Consider the following 18,058-nt stretch of genomic DNA (forward strand, 5'->3'; position numbering starts at 1 on the left):
GTTTGTGCGGAAATAAATGCTACAGCTCCTCAAGACCAACAGAGATTTCCCGTGTTCTGTTGTCCTGCTGCTGAGTGAAGTGACGGCGGGGGTTAACTCCGGCGCGAGTAACGTTATCGACTCCGGCCCAGGAGACCAAAACTACAGGTTCTGCCCGTTCCTTCTGACCACGGTCGGGAGGCTGAAGCAGGAAAAGTTAACACGAGGATCAACATCGGGGTGGGACCTTCGTTTGGCGACATTACTGCCAAATATGTGATATATATAGTGATATTGTGGTGTTATCTGTCGATCACGTTCAATCTCCTGTGTGTCCGTAGTGCGAGCACAAGCACGAGCAACAGGATGCTGACTGTCGCTGACTTAACGGCCACAGGTGTCACTGTTAACAAGCAAATTCTGATTCTGACTCAAATGAAACACAGCTGTTGATTTTTAACTTCTCGTAATTTAACTTTTGTGGTTTAAACAGACCCTCCCCCCCACCCCCCCACCCCCTCACCAACCTACATTTTTCTGACACTGAATTCTCATATTACTTTCAAATGTGATTAATGAAGGGTCACAATCACGTCAAAGCCGATTGTCACCATCCAGTTTATTAATGGAAGACTCTGCTCTGGGGTTGTGTGGAGTTTTTCATTTGCATACTAATAACTATCTGCAGAGGACGGGGTTGCGTAGTCTCTAAAACTACTAATTTAAAGTAAGCAATACCTTAATTATTTTAAATCTCAGTCTCTATCTCTATCTCTGACCTCCGTCTGACCCCCTTCATCTTTTACTTAACTCTGTCTTGTTTTTTTCCTCTAATCAGGGTGATTGACCACCAGCGTCTCTAATCAGCTCCTTAAACCATCCCTTTGATTATCGTAATCCCTACGGAGCCAGGAGGCCTCTATAGATCGGCTCCCACTGAGCTTGTTAGCTGTAAAGGACTGATGGGAGACTGAGCGTCTATCAGAAAGAGACCTTTTTAATCTACAAAATGGGTTTTCTCTTTCAAGGTGTGAAGCTGACCCAGATACACTTAGTGTGTTACCTTTGTTTGGTGGAAGATTCCTGAGCACCTCCAAACTTTCTTATTAACCAAATTGTTTTTTTTTCCAACTTCAAAGGAAGAAAGAGGGAATTAAAACATCACATACTTTACTTGCTTTCTTTTTAAGACATAGTGCAATGTGCCTTTCTGCTGCAGCACTAATTTGAAAACTGTGTCAGGTTAATAAGACTCCAGCTGCAGTTTTAAAAAAAAAAAAATCTAAATAAAATATTAAAAGGTTTTTGTAGGCACAAGGGTTGTCTCTCCCCAAAACTGCACCATACAGTACGCACTTTAATCTCTAACATCAAATATATGCAGTGTATGAAATATACCTACAGGATAAGAAATGATTTGCTTTCAGATGAGCTCATTTTGTTAATGAGTCGGTTGAACCTTTGTAGTTTGTAGAGCTGGTATTAACCGCTATCCATTTTTCTGCAGTCTCTTAATGCCACTTATTTCCATCTTTATTATAAGCTGTAACCTGTCTAAATATCAGCCATGAACAACCTCTCCGACACTCGACCCAACGCACACATCAGCACAGGAAATTATCAGTGACATTGCCCTGGCATTGATTAACTGTGTGATAATGAAGGTCTCTGAATTACATTTACCGGATGCACATAATGAATAGGCTATATGTAATTCATCTTAGAAACTGTGCCTCTAATAATAACATGTTATTCATACTAACACAATCTGTTTAAGACAGCTTATAGTAAGGGCGTATTACTCAAAATGAGTGACTTATTTGTGAATTTGACGTCAGACATGTGTGGAGCTCTACACTGATAAGGAGATGAGTCATACTGTGTTGCTATAAGTTTGCAGTAGTGACTTAATATCTTTGCACATAATTATTTGGTCATAGAAATAGAATAGGAGTAGATTGGGCATTGAACTGTTGTCAAAGGTAAAAATGTAGCGGCGGAATGTAACATTTAACCAAGTGCTATATTTCAGTACAATTTTGAGGTACTTGTGCTTTACTTGAGTATTTCCATTTTATGCTACTTTACGCCACCCTACTATCCCACTTTCTTTTTAATGTTGCGAATCACTGTATCCCCGCAAATGCCCCTTTATTACAACACGATAAAAAACGGTAAAAAAAGACGTTTCAATCATTCCCGTCCACCCCGAGGATGTCAAGACTGGAGGGTGTCAGAGGTGTTTTTTATTCTACAGATACGCTCTCATTTTAATCGGTGCAGCAGCTGTCTGCACGGCTCCGTCTCAGCTGTGTCTCACCTGAACTGAAGCCTTTATTTACGCTAAAGGGACATAGACACACACACACACTAAACACCAACACTGTTGTTTTACACATCACACCGGCACGAGTGAGTCAGCGAGGGTGTCATCCTGACCATCCTGCTACATTGATTTGAATGGGAATGTCCATTCTACTCCTAATTCTATTTCTATGGATTTGGCATTTATTAATTTTGTGAACTGTCACGGCCATGGCTGTACTCCGGCTGTGTGTGTGTGTGTGTGTGTGTGTGTGTGTGTGTGTCTTCCTGTCCTGCAGTCAACCAGGGCCCAGTCTACCTGCTCACCTGCTGCCAATCAGCACGTCACCTCTCCCGGCTCCCTGCTCTGCAAACACACCTGTCATCAATCCGCTCGTCAGCTCCTCAGTATTTCAATGCTGGCTTTCCTTCCTCTCCTAGCCACATCTTTATCTCGACTACCGTGGTAGCAACGCTCAGACCAAGCGAGTAAATTAAGTTCCTTCTATCCCTGTAAACCTGTGCTAATCCGTGTCTGTTTCCTGTGCTCCAGGATCCTTGTGGCCCTGTCTGCTACCCTGGTTCAACCTCAGCCTGCCTCACTCACCCTCGTTCAGCCTGGATTCTCAATAAACCTTTTAAAACTTCCCCGACCTCTTGTCACTGTCCTGCGTTCAGGTCCACCTGCACCACACCGTGACAGTGAACTAGACAAAATCCTTTAAAGTATGAATTAAATGGTGGGATTAAAGCAGCAGTGGGTAGAAATGGAGCAAATATGATTTTAAAAAGTTATTTTTATAAAACGGTCGCTATATCCTGACAATAGTGCGTAAGGCAGGTAATCTGACAAAAATCATGTGCCTCTGTGTCCTAATGGTATCTGCCAGATTTCATAGACGGGAGGAAAACAACCAATCAGAGGCGAGTTGGAGCCTTAACGTCTCTGAGCAGCTGTCAATCACTTATGAACTCCGACCAAACATTCAAACTAAGCAGCGCTGATCAAATATGAATCATTATTCTGTTACTGTAATGCCTATTTCTCACCTCAAATTTTCAGAAACATCTTGTAGTGTACTGTTTAGCTGTAAAATGAGAAAGTTTGTGACCCGGCAGCCATGTTGAGATCTGTTGAGGAAATACCAAGCACCGCCCACCAGCTGGAATAGGCCAATAGGAACGCTTAGATTTTTCAAAGCCTGAAAACAGAGCCATGAGGAGGTGCAGAAGTCTAGTTTTCTTTCAGAACACTTGAATTTACAATATGCTGAAAGGTTATTATGGAATTTTTGCCGAATGATGCCAAAAATATTCTACCTACTGATGTTTTAAAGGGGCCATAGTGCAGTGTCCGAGCGAAGAAAACAAATCAGCCACTTGTTACTTATACTCTGAATTTACATTAAATCAGGTTACATTTACTGTTCACAGTCATGGAGATGTACCTTTGTCTTTTCCCAATATAATCATGTAAAAACAGCAATGTATGAATAAGATAATTGCCATAAGAGATCGTACAGTATGTTACACGGTATTTCCTGACACTACAATCTTTTATTCTCTTCATACACAATCCAGCTGTTGTGTTGTGTTCAGCTTCATACATCTCTCAGTGTGCGACCAAAAACTCCAGACAGACAATTTGTTGACTGATGATGAAAAGTAAGTTAAATCCAAACCACTGCACCATGAGTTAATCATTTTATACCCGTTCAAGTAAATTAATGGGATGGGCTTCTTGATATGTCATTTATTAATCGGTGAACTTATTTTTTTTTTTTTATTTTCGCCTTAATTTGACAGATGACAGTGTGCGCTGCAATCACTCGGCTAGCGAAGCGCCCCATCTGTGCACTTAACTTGTGGGGATTTATGTGCAGGTGGATGTATACAGCCTTATAAAAAAAAAAATAGTCTGAAAAGGGGATTAAACAGTTGTGCGTGAGCCAGGTCTTCAACCACAATCAATAAGAAGAAAACTTGCTGCAAACATACAGTGTCTATTTCTCTCTCGTTTGTCTGTTTACATAACTGCAGTTTTGTAAGCTGCGTAAACAGACTGGCCTGACAGGCTTTCAGTTTTTACTCGACAGTCTGACAAAATAGCTTTCATCCAAGGATGAACTGAATACATGTCATTATTGCTAAATTTATATGAAATCGCAACTGTCTCAACAGCAATTGTGCCAGAAATATCAGCAGCATTGTAACATTTCTGAAGAGTTTCTCCACAGATAGTTGGTGCAGCAGTTTGTGGCTTATATTTTGTTGAAAAAGATAAAAGTACCCCCGACAGCATATCTTTTACCAAGGCATGGACTGTAGCCTAAAAACACAACAGTTAGCTGTTCTAACTGTCTTGGATGGAGAAATCTAAATAAATACTGAAGGCACAGACGGTCTGGAAGTCACTTCAATTTCTTATGCCTCTAATCACTGTGTCAGAGGCGTAGGCCGGGCGAGCACTGTAAAAAGTTAGCAGATCAGACACCTCGCTCTGAATAGGAAGCATTTTAAATCAGCTTTGGATCCTTGATGTTTGGCAGTTTAGACGTTATGTATAAGTGGTGCGCTCTTAGACTTTAAGAGGTAATTAAACACAAATAATATGTATTGCTCCTCCCCTGTTAATAAGAGTAATACATATGTTTACTGGTTGGTGAAATAAATAAATGAGACATAGAGTTTTGTTCCTGAAAGGCGGATTCGCCAAAACATTCTCACTCCCAACTTGTCAAATAGCGCCGCTTGGTCAGTGCCCCTCGGCATCGGAGACCGACGCACAGGGTACCTCTCGTTACTTTCAGATGGACTAGGGACGGTTTGTCAATATAAGCTCGTTACATGTATAGTGTCCTTTCAAAATAAACTTCAGCAAGTTAGGTTTAGGTAACACAACTACTTAGGTAAGGTTAGGAAACAGTCATGGTTGACTTTAGCAGGGCATCATCAGTTTGGCTTTAAGACAAAAACCAAGATTTTTATTTTCATAAATTACTGTATTTATTATATTATAAATAAACAATTGGTCCCTGATATTGTTGGCTTAAAAGTGTTTAGTCAGTTTCACTACAACGAGAGTTACAGGAGGGGAAAGTGTATTTCTTTCTTTTTTTAATTTATTTGTTCATTTGTTACCTCAACGCAGAAAATGAGAAATGATGGCCAATTTATTTTATTTTTTTTAGAGGGTGATCAGCACCCCCCAGACGGTGGCGCCATTGGTGACCGCCTATATGGCCTACATGTTAAGCCAGCCCTGGACCTTAGCTTCACTGACAAACGACTCACAGGACTGACCACAAATTACGTTACGTGACAAAATAAGTCAACTTTACTTTTAGTTTCACACGAGACATGAACACCGGCCTCCTGGTTGAAAGTCTTGTGTTTGTTTGACCCATCCACCGACCCACTTCAGGGGTGGTGGATGGGTCTCTCAGGCTATTAATACTACGTCACTTGCTCTGACCATCAAATAATGCCGCAGGTGGGTTTACATTGGAATTAGCTGAAAGCCCGGTTTGTCACATGCTGTCGCTAAAGGGTTCCTCCATACATTGGTTTCCGATGCCGAAGGGCGCTGCCCAATCAGCTGGGTTTGACAAGTTGAGAGTGAGACCCGGTTGGATTCGCATCAACATGTTAAAAGTTTATAAAGCCTATCTGCAACCTAAAACAATTTGTTTTTAAAGTTCCCAGTGCTTCGAAGAAGTTAATGACATGCAAATCCTTGCAGAACTTTTTAATTTAGTTTGTTTTTTTGTTTTACTTCTAGCCATAGTTGTAATCTTAAGTAAGGTACATGTTAATTTATCGTCATGTCCAAGACACCGTGCTCTGTGGGCTCAATTTAGAGATTATCTGTTAAGTAGACCTCACAGATAGAGAAAATTCACTTTCCTGTGGGCAAATGAATCATTACAAACAAAACAGACTACATCTCAGTCCAGTCAGTCAGATGGAACATGATAAATGGGTGGAGGTGTAGTGGGTGGTGGTGAGGGTGAGTCAACACACAGTGCAAACAAATGAAGGTTTCATTAACCGGGCACTGTGTCACGGCCGATGGCTCCATTTGGCACTAAACCACATAAATGACCATAAATGACACAAATGAGTCACACACTATTCACATCACTGTTTACAAATGGGTAAAAAAACATGCATATACGTTGTCCCTAAAGCACTCTGAATTTATGAGGAGATGTCTGGTCCCAGATGAGTGTTTGACAGCAGAATTGCATCCCCAGAGTAACACCAAATATTAGCCTTACGGATGATGATATGAAATTGTTCTTTTTCCGTCCTGGAATACTAATCATTCTCAAGGTGATCCTGACTGCGAGCCCGAGGCCAGCTCTGTGAACCGGTAGCCTGCCGCTCCAACATGAGGTATTTTATGTCATCAAAAATATGTCAGTATGCAGTGAACATTATCTCTGCCCCCCCGCTGGGACCAGATAGTAAACTCATCATTCATTCAAGGGAGTCTGTCAGCACTCCAGGCAAATAAACATCATGTCCATCTAATCATACTCTCATTTTTTTTAATGATTTTGTAACGCAGGATGAATGAACAAAGATACAAACTTGTCTCCTGGGTCAGTAAGACGGGGGGGTCAGGACAGCATCATCAGTACTAAAACAAAAAGGTTGTGACATACAGACGCTACAGTTTGCTCACTCACTGCATTCAGATTTGCATGATCAATCCCGACAGCCTTAACAACCCTCTCCCCTGAACCAGTCATACCCTAACCTCACATTCACTTCCTTTCAGCAAGTAAAAGAGTGACACAACAACTAAGACGGTTACCCGTGGTCTTCTCTTTAGATGTGACACTATCCCTCCTTCCCCGGTCGCAACACAGCAACAGATCCTTGATAATACATCTGTTAGACCTGTCTTAAACAGGATCACCGGACTGTCCAGACAACAGAAGGCTTTGTTAGTGGCCTCAATGACCCCATGTATGTTGGCGATGACAACGACAGCGACAGCTGATTTCTTAAGTAAGTAACCGTGTAATAAGCTGGATAATGAACAGCGAGCCGGTCATTGTTGGGAAAGAATCCACAACAGGGCGATGCCGCTCGCAGAGGGGTCTCTCATCGCCCTGAAGGGCTGTCTGCAGCGTTCTCTCTCAATACTGGACTAATTTCAGAAATTGTTGTCCCCGTTAGTCACTTAGACACAAAAACATGGTAAAAAAGGGTTGAAAAATACTGAAGTTACCCTTTAAGCCTATAAATATCATAAAGGCCCACTTGAAGCCAACAAATTGTGTGACACAAGCTCCTCCACTTCTCAGTTGTCGCTGTGTCAAGTAGCTCTCTCATTAGCGAGCATTGTGTAAATAGGAAATCTATGATCCTCTTCAGCAATTTATATGGCTTTGTGCCAAGCAGCACTTCATTTTGTTTTTGTCTGTGATCTTTGAGGCACAAGAGACACAAAATCCCAGAAACTGCAGTAATGGTTTTCTCTTCCACAGACATTTATTCACATCCGACTAAACTTCCTGACCCATCACCGCATCAATTTTTCGGTTTATCTTTTCTTTTTTTTTCAGCAAATCGCTACAAAGCTTCCTGAATCATTTGCATAAAGTTTCACCCTCCAGTGCTGTTCATTCCCACCTCACCTGCTATCCCATAATGCTTTGGGAGGCAACTTCGCCTCACATCACACCCCGAGTCATATGAGCACAGCTGGTGTCGTTCCTCAAGTTGCTGACATTGTGGTTGCCAGGTTTGTGTAAACAGCCCTGAGGGGGATATAATGGAGGGTTCATTCTGATTGTCCAAAACAGTTTATTCATATTTCAATGTGCAGAATCTGCAGAAGTAACTTGGCAAGCCTATAAAGCCTGACAGAAAGCTCCGCCTGGGGTAACAGAAGAGGGGTTACAATGCCCAAACGAAAAAGGAACTAAACTGTATTTACTGATATGCCAAGTGGGCGACTTTCCATCAGTAAAGGCTTTATCCACATTTCAATCACAGCGTTAATGTGAGGTGTCCTTCACAGTTGCATAATAACTCGGAGCTGATGAAAAGTGGTTTGGTATGCAAACTATGAGATGTCAGGTGCTTAGTAAGCAGCCTGTGCAGACTTATTCTACATCACAGATTTGAACGCTTAGAACATTAAACCAGGCACACTGTCAGCGCTTGTGCATTTTGAAGGTTTAAGGGGTTGTTAAAATGTCAAGAACTGGGTCACAACGGATTAAAACAGTGCAGATTACTTTTTTTTTCATCCAGTCATGTCTTTTTAATTTGCTCAAAAAACGTACTTGTCTGGATTACTTACAGACAAGGGAAGTGACTCCAAAAAACCTCCAGCTAACAGACTAATACACCAGTAATATCTGTTCTAGTCTGTGTTTGTTATTCTGAAGTCTACCTGGGCTTCGCTGTTGGACAATCAGCTTCAACAAGTGGCACAGCATGTTTCTGTTGATGTCAGCTGGAAGCCAACGAGAACTGAAGAGAAGTGAATTTTGATTACAGCTGTGATTTTGCAGCTCATCATGTGGTAAAGGAATCATATTATTATAATTTAGATGGACAGAAAACTTCAGAAAGATAGTTAATGAGGGGAGAGAAATAGGGTATGAAACTTCCCCAGTTGATTACGGTCATTAAGACAATTGTTTGTTCGTATTGCAAATTCAGAAAATGTATGTTTTTTATGCAAATGATGCATTATCTTATTAAATATGTGCTAATTTGCATCAATTTCCATGACAGAAATCTGAACATTAGATAAAGCGAGGTTCAAAGTTCTTGTTTTACTTTGTTGACATATTAGAGTCAAAGGTTTTTACAGAGGGAACTTTGGATATCTCTTTTTTTTATCACTCCATAAATCAGAAAATATGGTCACGAGGCATGAAAAAAAAAATCAATTTTCACCATGTTTTGTAGGAATAAAATGGCGTATAAGACAGGCTATGAATGATGTATGAACAAACCGCTCTGTAAAAACCTTCAGAATATAGATAGGAATGAAACTGAACACTTTGGTGGATGTAAGAGCTACTGAAGTGGAGATTTCTGCCTCAGAGTAGGAGAGAAAAAATCATTTTGCAAGACACTACAGGGGAAAAGAGTAAAAGATAATTAACTAATAGATATCTGAAACTCGCCCAGTGGGAATGGAGAAATCTACAGACGCACATAGATAAAGTGCAGTAAAATAAAGACCTAAATGTGTATTTTGGATGCTGTCTTTCCACTTGTCTGAGACATGTTATTGAAGCAGTAGTAGTAGTAGTAGTAGAGGAAGTAGTAGTAGTAGTAGTAGTAGAGGAAGTAGTAGTAGAAGAGAAAGTAGCCCAAGCACTTTAAAAATTGACCAGTGCATGAAAAGATCATGTTTTTGCCTGTAGTGTCTCACCTTAAAGGGGACATACCATGCTCCTTTCAGGTTCATTCTTATATTTTGGGTTTCCACTAGAACATGTTTACTTTAATGTTAAAAAACAAACACTTTTTTCCCCATACTGTCTCTTTGTATCACTCCATAAATCACAAAATACTGTCAACAGACAGTAAAAAACAATTTGTTTGTAGGAATAAACTGTTCTATAAATCAGACTATGAATGATACATGAACAAACCCCTCTGTACAAACCTTCAGAATATAGATAGGAATGAAACTGGTGATGGATGTAAGTGCTACTGAAGTGGAAATCTCTGAGAAGAGACTGATTTTGAGAAAACGGCCTTGAAGGATACGTATTGTAAAATTCCATACATTTTACAAGACACTACAGGTGAATAGGGTAAAACATTTTAACTAAGATGTCACCATGAAACTTCTTTAATTAAGACAATTGTGTTTTGTAAGACAAATGTTATGTTTAAATATGCAAATTAGGCATTATCTAATGCTAATTTAGGAGAAATTTAGAGACACATACAGACAAAGTAGTGAAATAAACACTTAAATGTGTATTTTGGATGTTTTCTTTCCACTAGTCTGAAAGAAGACGTGTTATAGAAGCAAAATAGCCCAAAAAATAAAAATTGACCAGTGCATGAAAAAATTATGTTGTTTGCCTGCAGGGTGTATTTCAGTCATGATGCAAAGTAAATCAGTTCTGAGCCAGAGAAACATTTTATAATCAGTATGCAGGGGGGTTTCTAAATGTTTCACCTTGTTTGTAATGAACTCCCTTGTGATTTTATTTTTGGTATATTTACTTCTAGTGATTTGTGCTGAGAAATAAAACTTGATGATTTGAAACAAATACAATTCCTTAGTGAGTTTGGATCCTATTTTTAATATTTATAAGCCATTTATGAATAAAATCAGATCATTTTACAGTCAGAAGATATCTATTGCAAAGATAAAAAAAATAAACATTTGGACACGTGTTTATGATCATTTGTAATGTTTCAAAAAAGTGCAATAATATTATTATTAGTAGTAGTAGTAGTATTGGTAATAACAGCTTTATTTTCAGTTGCAGAACTTCCTGACCTCCTTTTAGAAGTTGCAACAGCCAGGGGGTTTGTGAAAAGCACATATATAAGGAATGCGCAAAACTGATTTATCATATAGAAATCCAGAGCGCATCATGCGCATCCAGAGAGGTTTTTCCTCTTTCAAAAGCCTTCATTAAAGTGCCTGCTCCTCCTCATCATATGTGCAGAGTGAGAGCATCAAAAACATGACTGCATGTGTGTTGATGTACAGTCGGAATTCAGCACATGCTGGCGTCCTCTCCGCATCTTTGCATATTTTACGCGCACCATTGTTTCCACGCCTCAAAAGCTCCCTTTTAAAAAAAAAGCAGCGCAGCACAAACATGATTATGTGGAAGCTGCCATTCACATTCACCCTTGACAGATGAGCTGGGACACTTTGATGTGGCTGCGTCTGTCAGAGCGGGAATTTGCTCTGGTCCAATAATCTGTCTGGTGAGGAAGTGAGCGTCGTCTCAGCTCCTGCGCGTTCACGGGGAGCCTATAAACAGACGTGGCGCGCAGAGCTGTGGGTAGTCGTGGAGAGAGGAGAGAGGAGAGGAGGATAATCGTGGCAGAGGACAGCATCTGCAGCGCAGTGGGAGATAAGCAGACACAGATACAGCAGGGGGATGCTCAGGATGCCATCATCACAACTTTTAACTCTCTTTGGTAACACATAGGTGTCCAACTTTTGATGTCCAGGTGTGATATATGAGCAAGAGAGAGTCCAAGCCATGCAGCTGAATGAGACTGGAGTTCACTGCTCACTGGCTCCAGAGCCATGTGAGCAGCAGATACTACAGGAGGACAGCACTGGGAACTGTAGCGGAGGCTCCACCGGCAACCTGTCGCTGCACTGCTGGCTGCAGCTCCTCACCAGGGAATCGATCATGGAATTTCAAGGAGACAGCTCCAGCTTAGTGGTGCGTGTGATGATAGCTTGTGTCTACTCCATAGTGTGTGCGCTTGGGCTGGTGGGAAACTCTCTGGCTCTGTATCTGCTGCACTCACGATACAGGCAGAAGCAATCATCCATCAACTGCTTTGTGATGGGACTGGCTATCACAGACCTGCAGTTTGTTCTGACGTTGCCCTTCTGGGCGGTGGACACGGCCCTGGACTTCCGCTGGCCGTTTGGCCGTGTGATGTGCAAAATCATCAGCTCGGTCACCACCATGAACATGTACGCCAGTGTGTACTTCCTCACAGCGATGAGCATGGCGCGTTACTACTCTATCTCCTCCGCGATGAAGATGCACAGCCGGCGAGCGGCAGCCACTACGGCCAAGTGGACGAGCTTGGGCATCTGGGCTGTGTCTCTGCTGGCCACTTTGCCCCATGCGATCTACTCCGACAGCGTCCAGGTTTCAGATCAGGAGCTTTGCCTGATGCGCTTCCCAGACTCAGGCAGCTGGGATCCACAGCTTCTTTTGGGTCTCTACCAGCTGCAAAAGGTCCTGCTGGGCTTCCTCATTCCTCTGATCATAATCACCGTCTGCTACCTGCTGCTAGTGCGCTTCATCCTCAGCCGACGCATCTCAGGCGCAGGGGGCCCCGAGGTCGAGCAGGGCCGACAAAAGCGTCGCTCCAAAGTGACCAAATCCATCGTCATCGTGGTTCTGTCCTTCTTTCTGTGCTGGCTTCCCTATCAGGCGCTGACACTGTGGGGAGTGCTCATAAAGTTTGACCTTGTGCCCTTCACTAAGGCCTTCTACAATGTGCAGGCCTATGCCTTCCCCCTGACGGTGTGCTTGGCACACACCAACAGCTGCCTCAACCCCGTGCTCTACTGCTTGATTCGCCAAGAGTTTCGGGCAGGTCTCAAGGAGCTTCTCCTCCACGCCACGCCGTCCTTCAGGAGCCTGACCCATGTGCTACACCGCAAGGCAAAAGTGGCCGAGGCGCCGCCTGTTGTGGTGCTGGTCCAAATGGATGTCTGACTTGGATGACGTGGCTTACTGTGACAGAGGAGCTGAAGGAGTGAATGACTAACTCATACAGTAAATGAGTGAAAGCTGCCTGTAGTACTATTGATCTGGAGTTGTTTACCATGAAGGTGCATCCATCTCAACCCTGACAACATGTTTTTTTGAAAACAACATCATCATAATGGACTAACGTGTGGGATGTGCCCTGCTTTCACTGCATGCAACTGGAGGCTGGGACACGATCTGGAGCTGTGGGGTACGACACATGCGCAGTGTCTCTGAAGCTGCGATGTTGGAGGGTTACAGCAGACGGCGCTAGAAATAAACAACACAGTCTCACGGCAGTTTGTGAAATAGTCGCGAAATGTATTCTATTTGATTCGCTTTTTTTTTCAACAACATATTTTTTGTGCGCTTTCCTACAAATGTCCTGCAACACGTGACGCACGTGTCAGTTTCTGCTCCAGTCCTTTTTCAAAATAAAACTACTTTGTTTAGGAAAAGATCAACTTGGTTAGGCTTAGGCAACAAAATTACTTAGTTAGGTTTAGGAAAATATCAACTTGGTTAGCTTTAGGCAACAAAACTACTTAATTAGATTTAGGAAAGATCAACTTGGTTAGGGTTAGGCAACAAAACTACTTAGTTAGGTTTAGGAAAATATGAACTTAGTTAGGTTTAGGCAACAAAAGTATTTAGTTAGGTTTAGGAAAATATCAACTTAGTTAGGTTTAGGCAACAAAACTACTCAATTAGGTTTAGGAAAAGATCAACTTGGTTAGGTTTAGGCAACAAAAATACTTAGTTAGGTTTAGGAAAAGATCAACTTGGTTAAGTTTAGGCAACAAAACTACTTAGTTAGGTTTAGGAAAAGATCAACTTGGTTAAGTTTAGGCAACAAAACTACTTAATTAGGTTTAGGAAAAGATCAACTTGGTTAGGTTTAGGCAACAAAACTACTTAATTAGGTTTAGGAAAAGATCAACTTGGTTAGGGTTAGGCAACAAAACTACTTAGTTAGGTTTAGGAAAATATGAACTTAGTTAGGTTTAGGCAACAAAAGTACTTAATTAGGTTTAGGAAAAGATTATGGTTTGGGTTAAAATAACTCCGGAAGTGCTGTAACTTAAGTATGGAAGTTACATCACAAATAAATCAAGTTTGACCTCTGGTTTGACACAAACACCGGTCTCCTGGGTGAAAGTCTGGTGTTTTTTGACCCACCCATCCACCCTGACCTCCTTTCCTCTCTGATTTTGTGCTGACCATCGCAATAAAAAAGTTTGTGTCTATGTACACGAATCAATACATTCAATTTTGTGACTATTTCACGAACTGCTGTGCGACTGGGCTGAAATAAAGGGATGGTGCCTGCTCAGGAGCTCTTTGGGTGCACTCAGCCTGTCAGAACTTTTTGGGTACGCTCAATGGATGGCGGCCGATATACAAATTTCAAATAGAAAGCATCTGGTTTATGGTCTTTTATTAAAGATCTTTTCAATAATTGCAGAATTGTAATTCTCACCCATTAAGCATGCTACCTTGACACCCTCGCTGCGGACGTCTCAGTGAAACAAATCGATGATCCTCATTGCTCTATGATCGTGCGCCCGCTAGTGAGCCTTCCAACAAGTGCAGACCAGATTTTACTTCTGCATGTGTTATACCCCGATGACATGACACAATATGGAGCCGTGACGTCTCCTCTTTTAACCCTTCTGGACTGCGTGCTCCAAGATTCACTCAGAAAATATTTTGTTACACAATGACTATCTCTCTCTCTCTCTCTCTCTCTCTCTCTCTCTCTCTGTCTCTGTTTCTCTCTGCCTCTGACAGGCAATACGTGTGCTGCTCTCTGGTAATTTGTCATGTGTTAGATGTCAGTCTAGAATGAGATTTAAACAGTTGCAGGAGTTGTCTGAGATGAGCTTGACCTCGATTAACATCTGCCACAGCATCGGCATCACGAGTGGATCAACCATTCTGTACACTTGAACAGTGCACGAGAACGTCAAACTCTCAAACTGTGAATTAATGAGGGATTCACTCAGAAAAAAACAAGAGTAAATTATGACCAAGATTGTTTTGAAAAACATGAATAGAATATATGTAATGAGGGGGGTTTGTGTTTGTTCTATGGTGCATTTGTGTACATTGTTTCATACAGTAAAAGCAAACTGGCAAAAATGAAACCAAATTATTTAAAAAGTAGGCTTATAGTGAATTTGGTAACATTTTATAATAACAATCTAATAATAATAATTAGTAAACATCATTGATTATCATTTCATTGTTTGTTAACAGTCAAATAACTAAGTTTAATTAATTATCAATTCCCCATTTATAAATGATGGTTATTATAAAGTGTTACCGTGAATAGTATTATTTACTATGTCTGAAAGACAACAAAAGAACAAAATCACTTAAAAGCCTAATGGTGTATATTTGTTGAAAGCTGAACACTGTGCAATTATTTAGCAGCACAGAATAGCATAATAGTTGCTTGCTGCATTGTCTTGGAGAAAAGGCTTATGCCTGGAATATGCCTGAGAAAATACAAAGCAAAGAAATCAATACGAGCACTTCAATCAACTTCCTGTTGTTTGTCAAGGTAAGACAATATGACATCAAACGTCACAAGGTTCAGTGGAACGAGTCGTCAGATAAATGTTGTCCTTGAGGAAATGTGAGAATCGAGAGTTGAGGTGCTGTAGATTCGATTTATACTCCTGTGCAACAAATCTTACACGTGAGCTGAGCACATATACATCAGACCAATACGTCGGCAACACGTCATCCAGAGTATAGGCTCGCATGACTACGCCCCCTTTTGGGGGAAAACAATCCCGTGTCCCTCATAGACGGTAACAAAGTAAACAGAAGACGTTGAAACATGTCTCCAAACTTCTACTTTAAACAAACCGGTAATGGTAATAACGCTATGCTGAAGAGTTGCTGTGTAGTTGGTTGCACCAACAATAAATCAAAATACGCTGATCTCCGGTTTGTTCCCCTGCTGTGTCGTAAAAAAGATATAATGGAGGGCTTTATGGCTCCAAGCTATAGACCAGACTAGCATCGCCTAATCGCCGAGGCTGCCCTTTTGGGGGAAAGAAACTCGCCGTCATAGGAGAAGAGAGATTTGAGGCACATACGATACATTAATATTCACTGTCAGTGTAGTGACTCTAAATGATGCTGGTGACAGTGACTAGAATGGCTAGCTAACGTCAGCTTGAGAGGGAGGCAGCATCAGACTGTCGACTCCAACTAAATCTCTATTAACAGGTTGGTTATTTACTGACAACACTTAGCCTAACGGGATCCAATCAAATATGTATAGAAGTCTGGATAAGCAATATCCGGCCACTGTGTTGGACGGGGGAAGACTGAAGGGACGTGGCGGCGATCAACTTCAATTTATTAAGGTATTGCGAACAAAATAATTATTAGACATGTGTATAAAACAAACGTTTGTATAACAAGAGATGAATGCATACGAATTTGTCAAAATTACAATCCAAACATAAGTCAAACTGCATTGAAGTCTGTGGGATCTTCGGTTTTCCATCCCCCAAAAAGGGGGCGCGGCCTTGACTTTTTGCGATGTATGTGCCGGTCTGATGTATGCTGTATTGGATGCACACAAATAGAAATATTTATGCTCACTATTTCACACACATACATGCAAAATATATCTGGGTGCAGTTTTCTCAAAGCTGTGTCTGAATGAACAACCTTATGAATAATTTAGACATCAACTCTGCAGATTTGTGTTCTTTGCAGCACACTCAAACCAGATCATTTATACAAATGAAGCATTTCTCTGTGGGCAGTCCATTGATGTCAAGAACACCAGCCTTTGCTTCTCTGTTAAATAACACGTTGAAGGAGCACGTAACTGAGTAAAACTGATGTGATAATGTGATCTTCTGTGAATGTGACGTCTCTCTGTATTCTGTCATGACTGTGGCCATAATCATGATCTTTTATATCACACAGTTGTTGATTTGATGTTTCAATGGAATGTATCAACGAAGTAAATATTAAATCAAAAGCCCCCAGCTTGAACTATTTGGTATAATTGGTCAAGTTAGAATTCAGAGCATATACACGGGGAGATGAAATAGGCAGCATGAAGTGGGATTGACGTAAAACAATCCTACAGTGACAGAAAGGGCATCATGGCATGATGGACAGAGACTCACCCCTCTGTTATTTTATAAATGAGATTTAATTTTTTCTCATCCTGTGTTTGCACAACACCTCTTCCATCACAATCAGCACTGCACCACAAATAATCTCTGAGCAAAGGTGCTGAGAAAAGTGCCGTCAACAAGAAATTGCTGTCTGATCGAGGGAATAGCTTTTCTTAAATCCTCTGTGAGAAATTGATTTTCACTTTGAATCAAAGCTCCTGTGGATGCATGGAAGGAAAAATATAACAAAGCATAATCAAAATATTTGAACATGGCGTGATATTTAGCAGTTAAAGATGAGAATGAGGAGTGATATTTATTTGGTTAGAAATGCCCAAAGGACGTAGACAAACGAGGCCCTACAAAAAAGCCCCAAGTCACTGTTTGATAATTGATTTGTGGTAATTTAATTAATTGCTCATTTCTTTGAGAATATGCCCCCGGTACAGTATGAAATGTTAAGAGCATGCTCAGTACGAAATAGAGAGGCAAAGTCCCGCCCTTCTGGTGGACCCCTTGGGATCTTATTTCGGAAAAAATATGAACGGTAGTCAACAGAGAGAGATAAATAATTATCTTTGATCCCGTTTGAATTGCGTCATGAATCACACATTATGATGTTTGTCAATTTAAAAGATAATTTTGTAAGTCAAGAAAGTCGCAGTTTGTTGTAGTATCGTTTAGTTTTGTGTGAAACCGCTCAGTGAACTACATCTCTCGTCTCGCACAGTACACCGACACTAGCTAGCTAGCTAACTTAGCTATGTTCCACGCACAAATGTAACGTTATCTCGTGGGAGTTCATCCCAGTATGAAACATTCAGGCATCGTAGCTTCATACGGGACTTTTGGGTGTATCGTCTTTCTAATTACGTATATTCACAGTTTTATACTTCAACAGTTTTACAACAAACTGTGACTTTCTTGACTCGCAAAATTATCTTTTAAATTGACAAACATCATATGTGTGATTCATGGAGCACTTCAAACAGGATCAAAAAATGATTTTGTCTCTCGCCGTTGACTACCGTTCATATTCTTTCTGAAATAAGGTCCCATGGTGGTCCACCGGAAGGGGCGGGAATGGCGGTTCGCAACTAACGGTGCTAACAGCGCTAACAGTGCAAACAATGGCTACAGTGCTAACAGAGCTAATGGTGT

At 41.1% G+C, this 18,058-nt stretch overlaps 1 protein-coding gene across 1 annotated transcript; it reads left to right on the forward strand.

Annotated features, from left to right (window-relative positions):
- Positions 1-10,658: 10,658 nt before the first annotated feature.
- rxfp3.2b (relaxin family peptide receptor 3.2b) lies at positions 10,659-16,749 on the forward strand. The gene has a single exon (XM_074635732.1). It carries the CDS (start codon positions 11,505-11,507, stop codon positions 12,708-12,710), a length of 1,206 nt encoding a protein of 401 aa, XP_074491833.1. The 5' UTR covers positions 10,659-11,504; the 3' UTR covers positions 12,711-16,749.
- Positions 16,750-18,058: the final 1,309 nt, after the last annotated feature.

This window comes from Sebastes fasciatus, chromosome 5 (assembly GCF_043250625.1).
Source record: "Sebastes fasciatus isolate fSebFas1 chromosome 5, fSebFas1.pri, whole genome shotgun sequence".
NCBI lineage: Eukaryota > Metazoa > Chordata > Actinopteri > Perciformes > Sebastidae > Sebastes > Sebastes fasciatus.

Bases quoted from the DNA above. Each gene is read 5' to 3' on its own strand.
- rxfp3.2b (XM_074635732.1), top strand. From the start codon at position 11,505: ATGCAGCTGAATGAGACTGGAGTTCACTGCTCACTGGCTCCAGAGCCA.